Source organism: Siphateles boraxobius, unplaced genomic scaffold (assembly GCF_051911475.1).
Source record: "Siphateles boraxobius isolate OS27281-9 unplaced genomic scaffold, OSU_SipBor_1 5, whole genome shotgun sequence".
NCBI classification, from domain to species: Eukaryota; Metazoa; Chordata; class Actinopteri; order Cypriniformes; family Leuciscidae; genus Siphateles; species Siphateles boraxobius.
In genome coordinates, this window is record NW_027509141.1 from 1,635,484 (window position 1) to 1,657,525 (window position 22,042).

Below are 22,042 nucleotides of genomic sequence, written 5' to 3' on the forward strand. Positions count from 1 at the left end.
ACTGCTCTTGTTATGAAGAAACTTGACAAAACGTCATTTTGGTATAATGTGCGAGTTATTCTTCGTTCAAACATGAAAGAGAACTGTATTCTGGCATGTGGTCTGTGCATGCACATGATACTGGCGCGCGTCTCTCTCAGGACATTCACAGGCAGCGTGCTCTCGTTTGACTTGTCGCACACGAATGGTTTAAAGGCATTTGGACGAATAAGAGCGGGATTATGTAACACTAGCCAAAGGATGACAAAAAATAACAGATGCTGCGTTGATTGCATTAACAGCCCTGATTTATTTCATATAAAATCACAGCATTTTGCGTCATATTATCGCATAGGCTTGACATCGCGATTTCGATATGATTAATCGTGCAGCACTAATTTATATCGTAATATTAATAATATTTGTATAATTTATTACAGCATGTATTTATGATTATCAAAATTTGAAATTATTATGATTATAATAACAATTATCTGAAAAATGTTGAAGATAAAACATTTGAAGGTAAATTCACAAGTGTGATGCATTAATTATATTGGTTTTATAGTAAATGTAATGTTAAACATTGCTTATATATTTTTTATGGAATATCGCCCAGACATTAACTTTCCCATTAATAGCCCATATTTGACCAATTAAATTGATTTCCAGGGGCATTTTTTTTTTCTAACTAAGTTCTAACCATTTTTTTTCTATCCATGCATGTACGCTGCAATTAAAACACCATAAATAATGTTATGAGATTAATTATTTAAATATAATCATTTTAATATAGAAAAAATTAGATGCTAAAAAATAATGAATTATATTTTTTTAATTATGAAATTAAAACCGCCAATAGGTGGCGCCAAATCAACTTCTTAATGTACGAGTCATAGAAGCATTTCTTCAACTGATTCATTCAAAGCGGAAGATTCAATCTGGAACTAAGCAACTAGATCACTCAATCACAAAAATCCCGGATTTACTCTTTTTTTTAAACTACTGTCATTGGAGAAATAGCAAAAACAGAGAATATTTCCAATATTATGTCTAAAATGTCACACCACAATATTCACCCTTTGTTTACTGGACTGTTGTATAAAACCATTATCACGTACTGATGACGTGATGACGTACTGACGTAGTGTGTGTGTGTGCGCGTTGGGTGCGAAATTCAACATGGCAGCGCGCCGCTGCTAGATAAGACAAACAAACTTTGTATTTTTTTTTTTTTTTTTTTTTTCTTCTCTTTCTTTTCCGCTACAACATCACCCGCGTTAACCCTAACTTAAAACCTGGATTTCAACTCGGAACTGGACCAACTGGAGGATTACATTGACCATCACTTCAACAGACTCTATAACGTTGCAATGGGCCGATCAAGCAAAGCCAAAAAACCACGCACCTCGGATTCACCCTTATCAACCGATTCACCGCCGTCACCAACATCACCAGCTTCCACGCCGATCAAAACAAACTGCTGTTCCGACGTACTCTTATCAATCAACGAGCGCTTAGCTAACCTGGAATCTAGACTCTCACTAATCGAAGTACTGCACAAAGAATTTCAAAACCTCCGCCACAGCCTGGAATACAGTCAACAACAAGTCGATTCGCTCACTGAAGAAAACAAATCACTGAAAAGCTCCGTGGACACACTCACTACAAAACTCTCAACAGTAAACAGTCAACTTACCTCCGTCACCGCTGAGAACAAAGCCATGCAAGAAACCATCCTGGATATACAGTCACGCAGTATGAGAGACAATCTAATCTTCTCCGGCATCCCTGAATCATCCACCGAGGACCCCGAAAAATCTGTTAAGGACTTCCTGATCAACCAGCTCAAACTTTCACCAGAGACTGTAGAGCACATCACTTTCCATCGCGTTCACCGTTTAGGACAGAAACACATCAACTCCACCCGTTCCCGCCCCATCATCGCCAAATTTGAACACTTCAAACAAAAAGTACTGGTACAGCGACAAGGACGACAGCTCAAAGGGACTCATTACGGACTCAACGATCAATATCCACAAGAAATCATCCGCAGACGTAAGCTACTTTTCCCCATCCGTAGGACAATGATCAATCAAGGTAAAAAAGCAATCATCACAGTGGACAAATTATATATTGATGGACAATTATTTAGAGACAAAGACACTACTCCCTGGCTTTACTAATAATTGAAAATAGCAATGTAACATTTCCAATCCGTTTATGCTCAATTTATAGTCAATTCATAATCTTCATATTCTTTCATTAACCCAATTGCACCACACACGCACATTGTATTCTAAATGCACCTAAATAGCCTTGCTCACTGTTTATATGTTCTGTATTTGTTGTTTATAGGTATCCCTGTTTTATTTGTCATTTGTTGTTATAGATTTACACACACACACACACACACACACACACACACACACACACACACACACACACACACACACACACACACACACACACACTCAACCACATTCACATCCACACACACAGACTTATATTCACACAAGGTAACTATGAAATATACATAATAGGTTCATGCAATTGAAATTCATAACTTGGAATATTCGTGGTGTTGGTTCACAAACAAAAAAAAATAAAGTTTTAAATTACCTAAAAAATACACAAGCGGATATATGTCTAATACAGGAAACACACCTCTCTCAATATACACAGAACAGCTTAAAAACTACACATTTTAACCACTGTTTTTCCTCCCACTATAATTCAAAACAAAGAGGAGTATGCATCTTAATAAACAAAAAAATACAGTTTAACCACCATACAACCATTTCAGATCCTGAAGGCCGTTTTATCATTATTAACATTTCAATCAATAATAATCCAATTACAATTGGCAACATTTATGGGCCAAACTCTGATGATTCCTCCTTCTTTGTAAATTTCTTCTCTTCTCTTTCAAACATTTCTAACGGTCCAATAATTATAGGGGGAGACTATAACACTGTAATCAATCCATCACTTGACAGGTCAAAACACACAGGAAAATCTGGGCAATCTTCCAAAACAATAAAACAGTTCATGAGTGATTTTGGTCTTTGCGATGGTTGGAGGCTACAACACCCACTTGCCAGAGAATACACCTTTTATTCTAATGTCCACCAAACCTACTCCCGCATTGATTTCTTTCTAACCAGTAATTCAATCATACCAAATATTTTAGAAACCAAAATACATCCGATCATTATTAGCGACCACTCTGCGGTAACTCTAACATGGAACCTATCTGCAATACAAAAGCACCCCACCAGATGGCGTTTTAATACATCACTCTTGAAAGATCCAGAATTTGACAGCTACTTCAAGAGAGAGTGGACATCCTTCCTTGAAATAAATGACTCTCCAAAGTCATCAGCATCGCTACTCTGGGAAACATGGAAAGTAGTTTTACGGGGGAAAATTATTTCATATTCAGTACATAAAAAAAAAAAGGACAGAGAAAGAGAAACCCAACTGGAAGAAAGAATAAAAGAATTAGAAATTTTACATGCAAATAATCAATCAGAAAGCATCTATAAAGAAATTAGAGAAAAAAAAATATTGCTCAATGAAATAATAAACAAAAGAAACCAGTTTCTGATTCACAGGCTCCGTCAAGAAACTTTTCACCATAGCAATAAATCCGGAAAATATTTAGCCAGTCAAATTAAAAGAAATAAAGAAAGAACAGCCATAACCTCCATCAGAAACTCGGCAGGGAAGCTAACCAACTCACCAGTTGAAATAAACAAGATATTTCAAGATTACTATACAAAATTATACTCATCTGATCTTGATCCAAACCAAGAAGACATAACCCAATTCCTCGATAACACCATTCTACCAAAACTCAACATGGAACAAATAAACACACTAGAATCACCAATCACTGAAAAAGAACTTCATTCCGCATTGAAAAGCATGCAAAATAATAAAGCACCAGGTCCGGATGGCTTCCCTGCTGAGTTCTATGAACATTTTTGGTCAACTTTATACCCACTATTTAGCAGAACAATAACAGACATAAAACATAACGCAAAATTCCCTTCCCACATGAATACAGCACTTATATCACTCATCCCTAAACCTAACAAAGACCACACCTTCACATCCAACTATCGTCCTATCTCACTTATGAATGTCGACATAAAAATTATTAGCAAAGCACTAGCCCATAGAATTGAACAAATTATACCGTATATAATCCATCCTGATCAGACCGGCTTCATAAAAGGTAGACATGCATCTAATAATACCCGCAGATTATACAACTTAATGCACTACTCATCAGTACAACAGAAAGATACTCTCATTACCACATTAGACGCCGAAAAAGCTTTCGATAGGGTCAACTGGAAATTTTTATTCACCACGTTACAAAAATTCGGCTTTGGAGAGTCGTTTATTAACTGGATCAAGATTTTATACACATCACCATCGGCCACAGTAACAACGAACGGACTAACATCACAAAGCTTCACACTGCACAGGGGAACGAGGCAGGGATGTCCACTCTCTCCATCCCTATTCACCATTTTTATTGAACCTTTAGCAGCAGCTATCCGTCAAAACCCAGCAATCAAAGGTATTGAAACACCACAACAAACACATAAAATCTCACTCTATGCAGATGATATCCTACTATATATACAAGAACCCCTAACATCTACTCAAGAAATAATTAAAACAATTCAGTCCTTCTCAAAAATATCCGATTATGCAATAAACTGGAATAAATCTTCCACCCTCCCTTTACATAAAACCAAATGGGATGTGGCTCCCCAGCAATCACCAATACCTATTTGTCAAGATCACATCACTTACTTAGGCATTAAGATTTCCTCCAGACTGTCAGAGTTGGTAACACTCAACTTCACACCATTGCTAAAAAAAATAGAAGACGACTTGCTCAGATGGCTCAATCTCCCAATCTCCATAATCGGCAGGATAGCAGCAATAAAAATGACGATTTTACCGAAAATTAATTACCTATTCTCAATGATTCCAACCCACCCCACACTCACCTGGTTTAAATCACTAGACTCCATTATAACTCGCTTCTACTGGAAAAATAAAACGCCAAGGATAAAACTCACTACACTTCAAAAAAGTAAGGTTCAAGGAGGACTAGAAGCACCAAATTTCCAATATTACTCAATGGCTAACCAACTGCAATACATATACAAATGGATTCGCCCCACCCAATCTGATATTGTATGGCTAGATATAGAACAATCATTATGCAAAGAATTAAATATAGCTGACATACCATTCCTCACCAAATCAATTAAACAACACACATGTTTTAAGGCAGTAACTATAGCCACCACTCTGACAGCCTGGTGGAAATTTCACCAAATCACTAATTCTACATTAGCTCCATCTAACCTCACCCCACTGTGGAACAACCGTGACTTTATAAGCAATAAAAAAACATTGAACTTTCACACATGGGCGGAAAAGGGTATCACCCACATTAAGCATATTTTCAAAGCTAACACATTTAGACCATTTCCGGAACTGGCCCAGGAGTATGGCATCGGGAACAACGAATTTTTAAAATACCTACAACTCAAATCTTCTGTTCTGACAAAAATAAACATCAGAGACACAAATTTAGAACTTCCACCGGCAATATCAGACTTGGTCAACATTTCCTCTCCAAAGAAACTTCTCTCTAAAATATACAAAATGATCTCAAATCAACTTCAGACCATATACTTACCAACAATAAAATGGGAAAACGATCTATCAATAGCCCCTGATGCCAACTTCTGGACCCAAATCTGTAAAAACATCTATCACATGTCCAAAAATTCGAATCTTCAGTTAATACAATACAAAATACTTCACAGAACGCATTACACGGGCAATAGATTAGCTAAAATGGGATTCACATCAGAAATTTGCACACATTGCAATCAAAATTCTACAGATACATACATTCATGCAACCTGGCACTGCACTCCAATCAAACACTTTTGGGAAGAGGTCACACAGGCACTATCAACTATAGTTGGCTGCCACATCCCAATGTCGCCTTCCCTTTGCTTGCTGGGGGACCTCACAATAATAACTGATAAAACCATAAACTCTAAAATACTCCTCACAGCTCTAGCCATCGCCAAGAAAACTATCCTCATGAACTGGAAAACCAGAAATAAATTACACATTAACATCTGGAAAAATCTTATAACAGACTTCATGGCAATGGAACTCGCATCTCCCCTTCATAATAACACATCTGAAACTGATCCCTGCCGTCCAACACTTTCTGACCTCTTACAGCTATGAATCCTTTCTCTGTTTTCAACTCTGACTTCTCTCACCTTCTTACTCAACCCACGAATATTCATATTAGTTGTTTAAACTTGTTTCTGTCATCATTGTTATTGCTATCTTTACTGTTACTGTTATGATTACTAATTTCAATTTTTTTTTTTTTTTTTTTTTTCTCCATTGTTGTAACTACTGTTGTTGCTGTCTTTTGCTCTTACCGTTATGATCACCACTGCCATCATCATTGTCATTTATTATTATTATTAATATTATTATTATTATTATCATCATCAATATTGCCATTGTCAATGCTGTTTTAGAATTAGATATCATTGTCATCACTAGTGCAATAACTTCCCCCTTATCTCTTCATGGGTTTTTAATGCACCACAACATAGAATGAAAAAAAAAAAAAAAAAAAAAAAAAAAAGGATTAAGGATATATGGAAAAACCTCACAAACACCAAGGCAGGCTAGACAGGCGAGAAGTGGTTTCAACGGGACAGCATCTCTGTCCCAATTTGAGACACTCTCGCACTGTACTCCCTATTTTAATGCACCTTAGACATTGCACATAACACACATAACACAAAAAAAAAAAAATTAAAAATTAAAAAAAAAATAGGAAAAGATATGGACTGATGAGATGAGGGGGAAGGTTATATTATATTATCTTATATTATATTATCTTATTATGTCGTATTTTATGCAGGATTGACAATGGCAATTATTACATAGGAGGAAGGATGGAAGTAAAAAATCTACCAACACAATATTGGCAATATGGTGGTAGTGGGAAGTGGGATGGTGATGGTAATAACAATGGTAATACATAATAAACGGTTACTTTGTTTACGCATACACACACATACACATAACCACACTCACACCCGCACACATACACACTTAAACACTTAAATCACTCTTGTCACTGCTGGAAGTATGGATTTACAAGATTGCTCACTACTGCACTATGTTGGTTTGTTTGTATGTATGCCTGATTGTTAAATAAAAATAAAAAAAAAAAAAAAAAAAAAAAAAAAAAAAAAAAAAAACCATTATCACATTTGCAATCGCACCATTATTCTGGAAATATTTTTTAATATCATATGTTATAAATATAAAAAAACTCATACTAGGGACATTTTTTCCACATCTTGAATTTTGGGTGCATATTAATTCTGCTCACATTTTGCCCCCCAATCCTACAAGCCCAACATCTGACCCTGCTTCAAGAGACACATAAAACACGACAAAACATCATTAACAGTTTTCTATGCTGTTTTTCGTCATTGGAAAGATCGACAATATTTGGCTTTAAAGCATGATTTGAAAGAAACTGTGGCAAATGTCTGCGTGAATTTTACGTTATACAAAACATATGCCACCATTAATTATCATTTGAATCTGTTGACAGCCTTAAGCTACATTTGAAAACATAATATTGTATAAAGAGGCATGCTGTTTTGACCACTATTCTCTCTAGATGTAACGTTAGTCAAATTATCTATAACAAACAGGTTAAACAAGCCATAGCTTACTTTTAGACGTGGTGAATGAAGTTCGAGGTTGTGATGGTCGTGTCCGATATCCCTTGCCAGTTATTATGCGTACAGCAAATCTTCTTGTATGAATATGGTCAATTTCTAGTGTTTATATCCAAAAAGAAACTATGCTGGGAGATGTTTTAGTATTTAGCGCGCTCACAGAGGTGTATGTTTTTTCTGTGCTCTGCGTCACACAATCGTGCAGAATCTGATGACTGGCGTCAATGGTCCCGTTGCTTTCATTTTGTTCATCAATATATGTTGCGATGATTTATATAAAAATGTATATGAAGATATTTTCGAGTCAATATATGTTGCGATGATTTATATAAAAATGTATATGAAGTCATTTTCGAGTCATACAGTTCAAGTCAAGTCTCGAGTCATTGCATCTCAAGTCAAAGTCAAGTCATTTCCTTAATTTAGTCAAGCAAGTCTCAAGTCCTTTAATTTGCGACTCGAGTCAAGTCATGTGAGTCACCATCTCTGCTACTAAACCTGTAAAACTACTGTGATTCTGTTCAAGGCTGCATTTTCCTCACCTTTTATTCCCTTGAGCTTTTTTGATTCACCATCTTTCTGCTCTGTAATTTTACGTCAATGTTCGATTGTTTTTTCTCTGAGATTTTTTTAAAATGAAGAACTACCTGCAATTCTTCATCGTGTTTCGTAGATGTAAATGTTTCTCTTTTGCAGCATGGCTTTAATATTTAACTTATTTCATCTTTTCATTTCATCTTTTTATTTTCAAATAAAGTGTTTTCCAGTATCAATCGTTTTTTGCTTTAGTATCAAATTTCAAATCCAAAATAAAATTTTTTTTATTGGTTTTTGTACTGATTCCTAAAATATTGGTTTTCTGTTTTTCAACCTGATTCAATTACAAACAATACTCTACTGTTATTGCCAATACCGGAGCAGCGTAGTGATAGATGGACTTTGTGTTGTGTTGTGTAGGGTCCGTTCCTGTAGAATCGGCTCTGGAGGAAGAGGATGGAGTTGAGTTGGAGGAAGAGGAAGAGCTGGAGTCTGTTGCTGTGTCTGAGGCGGAGTTCAACTTCTTAGATTTCATCAAGAGGTGCGTGGAGAGAATTATTCACACTTAGAGCAGATTTAAAGAGTTAATTTTCCCAGCTAAAAACTAAACTTCCAGTCTTGTATTTTCTGTATTAATAAAACCAATATGCCAATAAGGATTGTTTTAATGCAGTCAGTGGTTCTCAAATCTGTTCCTGAAGCCCCCCAACAGTGCATGTCAATCTTCTTTATCTGACGCATACAATTCCCCTGTAGTCAATCATTTTATCCCTTTAAATGTAATTATGGTGATCAAAGATGAGTTTTATGACATTTCCTGAGGCAAAAAATATTTCTTCATGCCTTGAATGTAACTCTACACCCCGATATATCTGCCATTTCCAATGAACACATGAACGCACGGTAATCTCAGAGAACTTAATCCAGATGTTTTAATAAAATCCGCAAAGTCGTTTGAAGAAGCAAATAGGCCAGAGATCAGTTATCACGATTAGAAGATCTGGCATCTCAAATCATCTCAGATGTATTAAAGGGGCACTCGGCAACTCTAGCTATTTCTTCGCTGATTTTCACTTTTGTTGTCGCATGTTTTCTCAGTGAGCGCCCCCTACAGCTGTGATGCGTATATTTCACAACACTGTCATAAAAAAACTCACTTACGGCCCCTCGTCCCTCTTTCTATCGCTGCTCATGTGCGTTTGTTATTATCGGAGCCGGACAACTTTATCGCGTGGAGTGTGTCTACCGAGGTGGGTAATACATCACACACATTGAGGGCGGCGTGTGTGTTTATGACGAATTGCCGTAAAGCAGTTTGTGTTTCTCGCTCGTTCTCGCTTCTCACGAGACTTCCTATTTCCAACTTACCGGGACGTTAGTCCTCATGTTGCAAGGTTGGGTTTCCGCCTGGAAACTTGGGGGGAGCGAGGAAAGTCACCATTCTCACCAGAACAGGTTATTAAACCATCCAAATGATTTTAAACGGTTCTATTAAGTTGAAATGGTTGCCAAGTTCCCCTTTAAGCGAGGTACGAAGAACAGACCCCAGTGATGGACCTCAGCTGACATCACTGATGGTGTGTCCAGGTGCATCACAAGATGATGTATGATTCAAATGGAAAAAGCCATATATGTGACCGCTTATCGGCCTTGTTGACAAAAGCTGCTTTTCCTCCGTCGGGCCTAACCGTTCTCGTTGCTTTCTGTGCCCATCTGCCCCAGCCGGTACAGATACGGGTTTATTTTCCACTGTGTGGGTTGATAATGGCTGCTCTCTGCGTCAAATGTGTCAGTCGTTGTCCTAGTTAGCCAACAGTGCAAGCGAAAAAACGAATGGAACCGTTCTTTAGAAGTGTTTGGCCCAACAATGGAAAAGCTAATCATGCTGATCATTTATCAAAAATTTAGAAAATTCCATTTGAAATTGATTTGAAGTAAGGTTGGATTAATGTTTCTCTTGTTTTTATGTTCCAGTAATATTCCATAATTAAAATTATTGATTGACAGGTTTGCCAATCCAGCTGTTGTGCGTCCATATATTATCCTCCTGCGCTCATACTCCCAGAACTCTTCTCACACCAACCACTGTATCGCACGCATGCTGCACAGACTGGCTGTGGATATGAAGATGGATGCGTTACTCTATCAGCTGTCCGTCTTTTCCCTGTTTAATAAGATCCTGGGAGACCCAGCAGCGTCTGCCTATCAGGTAACAAACACTAATTCTGCCCATTAATCTTGTAGTTCTTAATAGTGTAATCCTGAGGTTTCTGTAGCTCAACTGGTAGACCATAATGCTAACGATGACAAGTTCATTGTTTTGATGTCTGAAAGCTCTTAATCTCATACCACTGCATATCTTAATGTTAAAGGGCTCCTATCATGCTTTTTTACATGTTCAACTTTCTTTAGTATGTATTATTACATGGCTCTGTGGAATACTTGATTTTGATTGGTCAATCACGCCATCCAGCGGTATGTTTTTCTCCCGATAACAACCAGTAAAACTGATAACACAGGCTGATCCGGGTAACTGAAGTCTTCCTAGGAACGTTTTTTCCTCATGGAAGTTTTGCGCTAATAAAATATTAAAACTCAAATCAATATTTTGTGTACAGTTATTTATTTATATCATCCGGTATTGCGGACTCGCTCTCTCGTTTCATACAAACACAGCTGCTGCCATTTTGCGAAGATTGTTTTGTATACAATAATGAATTACAAAGATAACAAATGGGGACAATTTTAAAACGGTTTCATCTTAAATCAAATCTCTTATCCCCATAATTATGTGGTGAAATACTGTGTAATAGTGGTATGACTGCACTGTATCCTTTAAATGTCTGTTTTATTTGAGCAGTCTCTTGCTAACAACTGCTCTTTCCGCAGAAGCTTTGCGTTTTTAAAGAGCTAATATTATTTCATGTCTAATAATGTTCTTATGTGACAAGTAGCCTTGTAATAAGCGGGATAATGCACATCTAGCCGGTTGAGGTTTATTTTGTGTTAACCGGCTGGATGTACATTATCTCTTACACGTTGCAGTTTCAGCATGAAAGACACTCCAAAGGAAGTTATTCTTTATATACGCAAAAAAGGGGCCTGGTTGAGTAGCAGAGATGCACCGATAACAATTTTCTAGGCCGATTCTGATTTTTAAATTTTTCATTGAGTTTGACCTGCCGATACAGATTTCTTTTTTTCTAACCACTTTACAGCACACACAAATATTTATTTTCTCTCTTTTCTTTAGTAGAACATTTTACATTTTGTATAGATCATTTTTTGAACCGTAATCGCTATAAAATATAACTAAATAAATTACTCCTGGTGTGGGAAATTCACACACATCTAAAGATCAGTGTTATGGAAAAACCATTTCCTTAAATTCATTTTCTTTTCTGACATAGCCTACTCCAGCTCAGTGAAACGCCCGCTTCACTGCTGCTCACGCGACGCTCCTGCTCTCGGTGTAAATGCACTCATTGTTTAACATGCACGTTCGGAAAAAATGCTCACGCTTGCGGTGTGAAACGGCTGTAATTCACGAGGTTTCCTACATGTGCCTTCCGTGTGCATGTGTGATGCTGATGTTGTTGCGCGATGTTAATCATGCGGCGCCAGAGTGCATTTGACCGGCCGAATCGGCATGTGTCAGACTGACTGGCCGGTCGCCGATCACGTGAAAATTGGCCAATTCCGGACACCAGCCGATCAATCGGTAGTCGAGCCCTGCGGGCTCGACTCGAAGCGTTCAACACCACAGCAGTCACTCCGCCTCCTGTGGGACCGCGCAGAAAGAAGCGCCGTTCCCTGAGACAGCCGGAACCTGTGGCCACAGCGACGCGCTCGCCGGAGAACCTCCCTCGAGCCTCGCTCTCGCCTTCCCCACCTCTCCTCACTGACGCGCAGCTGCCGCTTGCGAGCCTCACTGCCGTCACTTCGGAGGATGAGTCCGTGGGACACGCCACAAAAGACTGCTGCTCTATCCTGGCATCAGACAGCGAGGAATGGTCGCTTCACTCCGCCTCCTCGTCAATCCAGGAATCCGCCCGTACCCGCGCTGGAGCTGACGCGGAACTTATGCGCCTGCTGACGCAAGCTGTCTGACCGTCTCGGGCTCGAGTGGTCGCTGCCGAAGGAACCCGCGCCGAACAGGCTCGACGGCTGCTTCCTTCAAAGTCGCCGCCGCGCAGTTTCAGAAACCAGGCCCGCTCCATTCCTGCCGGAACTTCATGCGTAGCTGACGAAGTCGTGGAATTCACCTTTTTCTGCTAGACTTCAGTCACAGGCCTCCGCGTCGCTCTCCCGAGTGGACGGCGCCGCCGAGAAAGGGTACACAGCGATTCCCCCTGTGGAAGAGGCGGTCGCAGCGCACCTTTGCCCGCCCTCCGCGAGATGGCGGTCACGGTCAGCCCTCCCGTCTAAAGCCTGCAGAGCCACTTCCGCCTTGGTCGGCCGCGCTTATGCCGCCTCCGGCCAGGCCGCGTCTGCTCTACACTCGATGGCTGTGCTTCAGATCCTGCAAGCCGACCTCCTCCGTGAATGGGATGAGAAGGGCCGGGACCCAGCTGCGGTTACGGATTTGAGAAGCGCGACGGATCTTTCTCTCCGCGCCACCAAAGCTGCAGCCCAGGCCATCGGACGAGCCATGGCCGCGTTAACCGTGACGGAGAGGCACCTCTGGTTAACGCTCGCGGATATGAGGGAAACCATATGAGCGAGCCACCTTTCTGAACGCGCCGCTTTCCCCCACTGGTCTCTTCGGCCCAGCGGTGAACGGGATTGTTGACCGCTTCTCTATGGTGCAAAAGACCACGCAGGCCATGAACCTCTTCCTGCCGCGACGCTCGAGTTCCGCTACAGGCCGCTCTCGCGAGAGACAAAGCCAGCCTCCTGTGCGAACCAGCACCCAGCGTCCAGCACAGCCTCAGCATCAGCCTTCGCAGCGACGTCAGGGCGGCCGCCCTAGATCGCGCTCGGACAGCCGTCGCAGACCGCCGCCCCCCAGAGGGCCTCGGCAAAGGCTCACGCTGAAGTCTGAGCACGCGAAGCCCTCCTAACAGCGGGAGAGAAAAGACGCGCGTGTCCCGCTGCTGCCGGACCGCCGTCAAAGTTCATTTCCCTGTCAGTCCCCTTCGAACAGGCTACTGCAGTGGTTCAACTAGCAGCCAACAAGCCGGTTTATTCACCCTCTCGCCTGCACACAAACGCCGTTTTCACGGCGACCCAGAGAAATCTCAAAAAGAGTATAATGTCTGGTCCGGCTCACGCCGTCAGTGTTTTAAGTGTAGTGAATGTGCCCACGCCCCAGTGTTCACCCCTACACATAAGCACTCAAAATCCCGTGTCACTCACAGAGCACACTCTCATAAAGCGCAGAAAAGCCGCTCGAGTGTTGAATGTAAGAGATGTGTCCACAGGTCTGTGCCCACTATCTGCCCGCTCTGTTACACGATCAAAGAAGCTTATGAACGTAAGTCTCGTGCCCGCCAGAGAGCGCTCACGCTTGCTAACACAAACCTTCCCCCGGGTCCCGCCTGTGCGTTTAAGTGTTATCACGAAACACAGGGCGTTAATAAAATGCTCCCCATCTACTATGATCGGGGCGTCAGATACAGTTGTAAGTCTCGTGCCCGCGTGCGCGCGCTCACGCTTACAGAGAGCTCTCCCGCCCAGAGCGCTGCTCGCGCGTCAAAGTGTGGCAAAAGTATGTTCCCCATCCCTTATGATCGGGACATCTCACATAAGTCAGCCGGTCTCGGCTGTCAGCGAGCGGCCATTGCCCAGAACCGCTCTCGGCTCCGGTTCAGTTTCACAAGCCCGCAAATGGCGGCGGTCTGAACCCGGAGGCCATTCGCCCCCTGGCGGCTCACATAGCTGCGTGGGAAACTATCCCAGGGATTTCAGAATGGGTGTTGAGCACAATAAAGCAGGGCTATGCACTTCAATTCGTTCGCCGTCCTCCGCGCTTTCAAGCCCGGACCGCGACGATAGTGAATGCGGAAGTAGCACACCTACTTCACGCAGAAATAGCAAAGCTGCTGTGCAAAGGGGCTATAGAAAAGGTGCCGCCTTCTCTGAGCGAGTCAGGCTTTTACAGCCGATATTTTCTCGTACCCAAGAAGGACGGAGCCTTCAGACCTATCCTAGATCTGAGATATTTGAACAAAGTGCTTGTAAAAAGACCGTTCAAAATGCTTACGACCAGAAAAATCCTCGCGCACGTTCGCCCGAGGGACTGGTTTATTTCTCTAGATCTGAAGGATGCCTATTTTCAGATTCAGATAGTACCCCGTCACAGGCAATTTTTGAGATTCGCCTTCGACGGTCAGGCATATCAATACACCGTCCTGCCGTTCGGCCTGTCCCTAGCACCCCGTACATTTACAAAGTGCATGGACGCGGCGCTCGCCCCCCTGAGAAGTCAGGGGCTGCGCATAATGAACTATCTGGACGATTGGCTGATATTGGCACAGTCAGAGACAGAACTACTATCTCACAGAACAGTGCTTCTCAGTCATCTGGAAAGCTTGGGTCTCACGGTCAACTGGACCAAGAGCTCATTACTGCCCAGCCAGTCAATTTCCTTTTTAGGAATAGAACTGGACTCGGTGACCATGACGGCTCGTTTATCGACACAGCGCGCGCGCCGTGTTCGCCACCTAGCCGCATCTTTCCAGAAGGGCAGCTTTCTCCCTTTGAAAACATTTCAAAGGATGTTGGGCTGTATGGCATCAGCTGCAGCGGTGCTCCAGCTGGGCCTACTGCGCATGCGCCCGCTCCAACGCTGGTTGAACGCTCGCGCGCCTCGCCGAGCCTGGGTGTCTGGCGGCCAGAAAATCAGAGTGACTCAGACCTGCATAACAGCTCTGCAGCCCTGGTTAGTGGCCGATTGGTACCAGCATGGAGTGAGGATGGGAACCATCTCTTATCGGAAGGTCATCTCGACAGACGCGTCCAACTCGGGTTGGGGCGCGCTGTTCGAGGGCAGACCGGCCTTTGGCCAGTGGTCAGACCAGGAGAAGGGTTTTCACATAAACTGTCTGGAAATGATAGCGGTCGAGAACGCGCTGAAGTGCTTCCTCCCGTTTATACAGGACCAGCATGTTCTTGTCCGCTCGGACAACACATCTGTGGTATCCTATGTAAACCGTCAGGGCGGTGTCAGATCCAGAAATCTCTGCAATCTGACGGAACGCCTCCTTATTTGGTCACAGACGAACCTGCGCTCGCTGAGGGCGGCGCATGTGTCTCTGGCCATTTGAACGACGGCCCAGACAGACTGTCCAGGGACAATGTTCCCCCAGGGGAATGGTCCCTGCACCCCCAAACGGTCCAGAAACTGTGGCGCCTATTCGGCAGAGCGGAAGTCGACCTGTTTGCGTCAAAAGACAACGCTCAATGCCCGATGTTCTTCTCGAAGGACGAGGACGCGCTGGCCCAGGTTTGGCCCAGCCTCCCGCTATATGCTTTCCCTCCGGTCTCTCTGTTGCCACAGGTGATCAAGAGGATCAGGGAAACGCGCCACTCGGTGCGCCTCATAGCCCCGCGTTGGGAGAATCAGACTTGGTTCCCGGAACTGGCACGGCTGTCACATACAGCTCCGTGGCCGATTCCGGTGAGGGCAGATCTCCTCTCTCAAGCTCGCGGCACGATCTGGCATCCCCATCCAGAGCGCTGGTCTCTGCATGCATGGTTGATCAACGGGTACTCGTTGCCCTGCCAGAAGGAGTGATGAACACGATCACGCAGTCTAGAGCCCCTTCCACGAGAAGGCTCTACGCGTCTAAATGGTCGGTGTTCTCTGGGTGGTGCACCGACAGAGGTCTGGACCCGCGGACATGCGGGGTGGCGCATCTGCTCACTTTCCTACAAGAGCTGTTGGATAAGGGAAGATCCCCATCCACGCTCAAAGTTTACGTGGCGGCCGTAGCAGCATTCGCGGAATCGACGCACGGCCAGTCACTGGGAAGACATGAGTTGGTCATCCGCTTCCTTAGAGGAGCTAGAAGGATGAATCCGCCGCGCCCCCCGTCGGTTCCCATGTGGGATCTTTCACTGGTCCTCGAGGCCCTGAAAGCTTTTCAATTTGAACCACTAGACTCCGTGGAGTTGAAATATCTATCACTAAAAGCCGTTTTTCTGACTGCACTGTCGTCAGTAAAACGTGTAGGGGATCTGCACGCGCTGTCTGTCAGCGCGTCGTGTCTTGAGTTCGGACCAAATGACTCTAAAGTCATCCTCAGACCTAGACATGGTTATGTCCCTAAAGTGATGGGCACTCCATTCAGAGCGCAAGTTATTTCGTTGTCAGCTCTGCCAGCATCTGACAGCGAAAGTGATGTGAATCTCCTCTGCCCTGTCAGAGCGCTGAGGTTTTACATTACGCGCTCCGCCTCCTTCAGGCGTTCGGAACAGCTTTTCGTTTCGTTTGGTGGGCGCGCCAAGGGGCTTGCCTCCTCGAAACAGAGCCTGTCCAGATGGATAGTGGACGCTATAGCGGCAGCTTACGCGTCAAAAGGCCTGCAATGCCCTCTGGGCATCAGGGCTCATTCCACGAGAGGTGTGGCCTCGTCGTGGGCATGGTCCAGTGGAATTTCTATCCATGACATATGTGTAGCGGCGGGCTGGAGCTCCCCGTCTACCTTTGTCAGGTTTTATAACCTAGAAGTTCCTGCCTTGCAGGCTAAACTGTTGTCAGTCTGAAAAGAGGTGTATTCTGCCCAGATCTCCTGCTCAGATCACGTTCATGACTCAGCTCTCCTGGTTGAGCTGCACTAAGTAGGGTATGTGCCATATGACTATACAGACCGGCGCGCTGCTCTGTATTCCCTATGTGTGCTTATGTACAAGTGATGGCCCGCGTGGCTGGCCACCTTATTTTTTCCACTTATGGGGTTCCCCTTAAGCTCGGGGTCTCATGTGGATGCTTGGCGCGCACGGCGTTGACAAAGTGTTCCCGTAGCGTAAGCTAAACTTACGCAATACGAGAGAACCTCTCGTAAGAGAACGATACTCGGTTACTAACGTAACCTCGGTTCTCTCTAGAGAGGGAACGAGTATTGCGTAACCGGCCGTGCACACGCCACGAGCGACTTCGCTTCAGTCGTCAAAAAAACAGAGAATTCAGCCTACAGCCCCTATTTTATACGCTAAGCCACGCCTATCTGGTGGGCTGTGACGCTATAAAGGCGCGGGCGCCCTTCATTGGGCGTGACGTCACGCCGGGCGCACTGGTAGGCTGCAGCAGTTGCCCGCAGGGCAGCCAATGAGCACGCGAGATGGCCTGCTCTAGGTCTGCTAGCTGCTGCACTGCGTTGACAAGTTATACAAAATTAAGGATAATTTTTTGGTTTCAGTATCTCGAGAAGATTAATCTTTCCCGTAGCGTAAGCTAAACTTACGCAATACTCGTTCCCTCTCTAGAGAGAACCGAGGTTACGTTAGTAACCGAGTATCGTTTTTGAACATTCAAGCATGAAAAACGATTCTTGTAGAGCCCAGAAACGCAATCAAGATATAAAAAAATGGTCCCACTTTATTTTACCGGTAAGGTTAGGGGCAGGTGTGGTGGTATGGGTCGGTTTAAGGGTGGGTTTAGGTGTAAGGGATGGGTCAACAGTGTAAGTACAAATGTAATTACATATATTTTGAAAATACCTGCATGTAATTACAGCAGTAATTAAAGTACAATGTAAAAACATGTATGTACACAATAAGTCCATTGTATCAAATTATTAATTTCGATGTTAGTACATCCACTTAAAGCCACTTAATATAAAGTGGAACCAAAAAATTTATATAAAAAAATGTCATTGAATTCAGTTTTTAATGTACATGTAACAGATTAATTAATTCCTTTTTTGTCCTTACAGGAGCTTGTTAAATTTGCTAAATATGTTCTGAACCGGTTCTTTGTATTTGCTGCTCAAAACAACAAAGCGTTTGTGGAACTGCTGTTCTGGAAGAATGTGGGTGCTGTGAGAGAAATGACAGAGGGATACAATAAAGACAGGTAATTGTGCATGTGTTTAGACCTTATTAATATAAAAAGTGGATTAAAGCTCATATCTTTGAACATCATTACAGTTCTCAAGAGTTAGTGATGCGTTTTATTCACATGTCCATGTATATCAGGGAAGGCACAAAGAAAAACAGCAAGTGGACTCCGGAAGAAGAGGAACAGCTCCAGCGATTGTATGAAGAGTACAAGGACTCTGGAGGTAGAGTTGCACTTGTTTACGGTCTCTGTCGTTTGGTTTTTGAGTATGTTAAACAGTCTTCTGATGTTCTTCAGTGCCTGATGTTGTCGAGACGCTGTTACCGTTGCTGAGCAGCAGCCGCACTAGACGTGACGTGGTGACCCGCATGGTTTCCATGGGTTTGGTGGACAGTGTGAAGGATTTAAAAAAAGAGAGGTATGATTTTATTTTAATGTCTGAAATCTGAAAGTAAAGACCGGTAGTAAAGTAGAGCATGTAAACGACTGTTCAATACAAGTGCCATTTGCTCTAATATGACCAAAGTTTAGAGGAAGCCAGAATGCGTATCCATCGACAGAAACATACATGAGCGTAACTCTGTCTGTTTTCCATTATATTTTAAACAAACTATTTATATCCCTGCATCGTGAGAGAATTTTTTTTTTTTTTTATAACCGAGAACCTTTACACCCCTGCTGACTAAAACGTTTTTTCCCCCCCTCTCATTTGATCAGGAAAGGTACTCGTATCGTACTCTGGACTGAAGAACAGGAACAGGAACTCCAGGCGCTCTTTGAGGAGTTTAAAGACTCTGATGGTTAGTTGTGTGTGTGTGTGTGTGTGTGTGTGTGTGTGTGTGTGTGTGTGTGTGTGTGTGTGTGTGTGTTCATAATCAAATAAGACTAAGATTTTTTTTTTTTATGTTGTTGCTTTTTATTTCAAAATTCATTTTTACATTTGAATTATCGAACTCACTAAATAACTCCGGATGTGTTCACACTTGACAGGTTTGGTTTGATCAAAACGAACTCTTGTGCAATTGCTCTGTTAGTACGGTTCAGATGAATAAATGTGAACGCTGCAGAGGAAACCTGGTGCGCACCAAACAAGACTGGCTCCAAACAATCTCTGGTCTGCATTGCATTCATATTTCAGTCTAACCGCATCAAAGACATCTAAACGAACCAAAAACATGATGTGATGTCACAAGATGCGACCTTCAAGAATTACCTGGCTTTTCTTGTCATAGTCGCGATGTTGCCCATTACTGTTCGGGACAGGAGTCAGAGCCGCATTGCGAATGCAGCAGATCTTCATTTGTTTGTGACGGGAATTCCTGCCGTCGTTTTGCCTGTTTTACGAATTCTACAAGCTGCTCTTGAGTTCTTGGTTGATCAAACTATCATCATATGTACGCTCATACAGCGAACGCATTTATCCCAACACACAGCATTGTTTGGATGTTTAGTTCTGCCGCAAAATGTATGTCATAAAAGCATTGTTTTGTTTTGTATCTTTAGATTCGGTTTTAAAAATGACAGTGAACACTAAACAAAACGGAAGCAAATGTATCTTTTCTTTTTTGTTCTGGACCAAAAGAACCCAACTACTAGTGTGAACATGTCCTCAGTCATTTCTGAATTAACATCTGATTATTACTGAATCATCTGAAGTTGCCATCACTTTCAGTGATGTCCATTTTGAAATGAAATATGTTTTGTGCACTTAAAGTCCCTGTAAAGTCAAAATGAAGTATGTGTTCTGAGTTTGTCATATCACAGAAAAATGTGTTATTAGACACCCAGCCAAATTTAAATGATAAAAAAAGCCGGCAAGTACATAAAATAAGTTATCAAAATCTGGAAAAAATTAGCAGTAGTCTCTGCTCTAAAACGCTGGGGGCGTGTCCGCTGGCTGCGCTGAAACCACGCCCACTCGTGGTAAAGCTGCCTTTGCCACACTCAACTGTCACCCGCTACAGCCGGAATGGATGCTCCTAGCAGCTTATTAGGTTAATTATAATATAAGCGCACAAGGCAACTTACACTCATTGGTGGGCACGCACTGCCGATGATGTCACCAGTTGTCGGATGGACGGGAGGATGAAGGCCGAGGCGGGAGATAGTCGATCGGCCACATTCACCAGTAACAGCGGATTATCAGTTTGTCTCCGACGAAAGTTTATAAAACTATCCCGTGTAAAATGATCACTACAGAGGCGGGTTTTGGTGGTGATCCTCAGCTCTCCATCAAGGCTCTTCACAAAATTAATCCACCTCTTCTTGATGTGATCGTATTTAGTAAATATAAATAAGGACACCGATCTGTTTTGTACGTGATCGCATCCAGGTAGTACGCATTTCCGTGACGAAGACATAGCTAACTAGCAAACTGTAAGCTGTAACTAATAATTCTGACAGTAACTCGCGATTGAGCGGCAAACTGATGCGAATGTGCTCTATTTATATTGTTTGTGGAGCTCCTGTGCGTCATCAGGTAGGGGCGGGGCCAGGAGCTCAGGCACTCCAGTGTGTCATCAGGTAGGGGCGGGGCCAGGAGCTCAGGGGCTCCAATGTGTCATCAGGTAGGGGCGGGGCCAGGAGCTCAGGGGCTCCAGTGTGTCATCAGGTAGGGGTGGGGCCAGGAGCTCAGGGGCTCCAGTGTGTCATCAGGTAGGGGTGGGGCCAGGAGCTCAGGGGCTCCAGTGTGTCATCAGGTAGGGGTGGGGCCAGGAGCTCAGGGGCTCCAGTGTGTCATCAGGTAGGGGCGTGGCCAGGAGCTCAGGCACTCCAGTGTGTCATCAGGTAGGGGCGGGGCCAGGAGCTCAGGGGCTCCAGTGTGTCATCAGGTAGGGGCGGGGCCAGGAGCTCAGGCACTCCAGTGTGTCATCAGGTAGGGGCGGGGCCAGGAGCTCAGGGGCTCCAGTGTAGGCTTGTTCGACTTGAACCGGCGCTGCACAGACCGATCGGTTGATGACATCAAAGTACCGCGAGAGCGATTAGAGAGCAGACGGCTCCTTATGCTTTTGAATCGCTCTCGCGGTACTTTGATGTCATCAACCGATCGGTCTGCGCAGCGCCGGTTCAAGTCGAACAAGCCTTGTGTCATCAGGTAGGGGCGGGGCCAGGAGCTCAGGCACTCCAGTGTGTCATCAGGTAGGGGCAGGGCCAGGAGCTCAGGCACTCCAGTGTGTCATCAGGTAGGGGCGGGGCCAGGAGCTCAGGGGCTCCAGTGTGTCATCAGGTAGGGGCGGGGCCAGGAGCTCAGGGGCTCCAGTGTGTCATCAGGTAGGGGCGGGGCCAGGAGCTCAGGGGCTCCAGTGTGTCATCAGGTAGGGGCGGGGCCAGGAGCTCAGGGGCTCCAGTGTGTCATCAGGTAGGGGCGGGGCCAGGAGGCTCAGGCGCTCCAGTGCGTCATCGAGTACCCTTTTAGCCCCGCCCAAAAAATCCGTAAAATATCATTGGTGAAAAACTGTTTAACGGTCTAACTCCACAATTCAGTACTTCACAGTTCACAGTCTTTGTAATGTGTTTTAGCAATACATTTCTAACATTTATAATGTGTTTAGATTTTTTTTTTTTAATTGCCTTTACAGGGACTTTAAGTTTCATGAAACCTTTGAAATGAAATTCATAAAATCAGTGTAATTGCTTTCTGGTGGTGTGAAACTACTAATCATCACATCTCTCGACTCATTGTTATCCC

The 22,042-nt window shown here is 43.6% G+C and overlaps 1 protein-coding gene across 1 annotated transcript in view; it reads left to right on the forward strand.

Annotated features, from left to right (window-relative positions):
• timeless (timeless circadian clock) overlaps positions 1-22,042 on the forward strand; it is a 59,999-nt gene that overhangs the window by 24,148 nt on the left and 13,809 nt on the right. The window contains exons 18-23 of the mRNA XM_077204380.1: positions 8,772-8,892; positions 10,359-10,560; positions 18,230-18,369; positions 18,492-18,577; positions 18,652-18,772; positions 19,072-19,154. Coding sequence (XP_077060495.1) covers positions 8,772-8,892; positions 10,359-10,560; positions 18,230-18,369; positions 18,492-18,577; positions 18,652-18,772; positions 19,072-19,154 — 753 coding nt within the window. The remainder of the gene's footprint in view (positions 1-8,771; positions 8,893-10,358; positions 10,561-18,229; positions 18,370-18,491; positions 18,578-18,651; positions 18,773-19,071; positions 19,155-22,042) is intronic.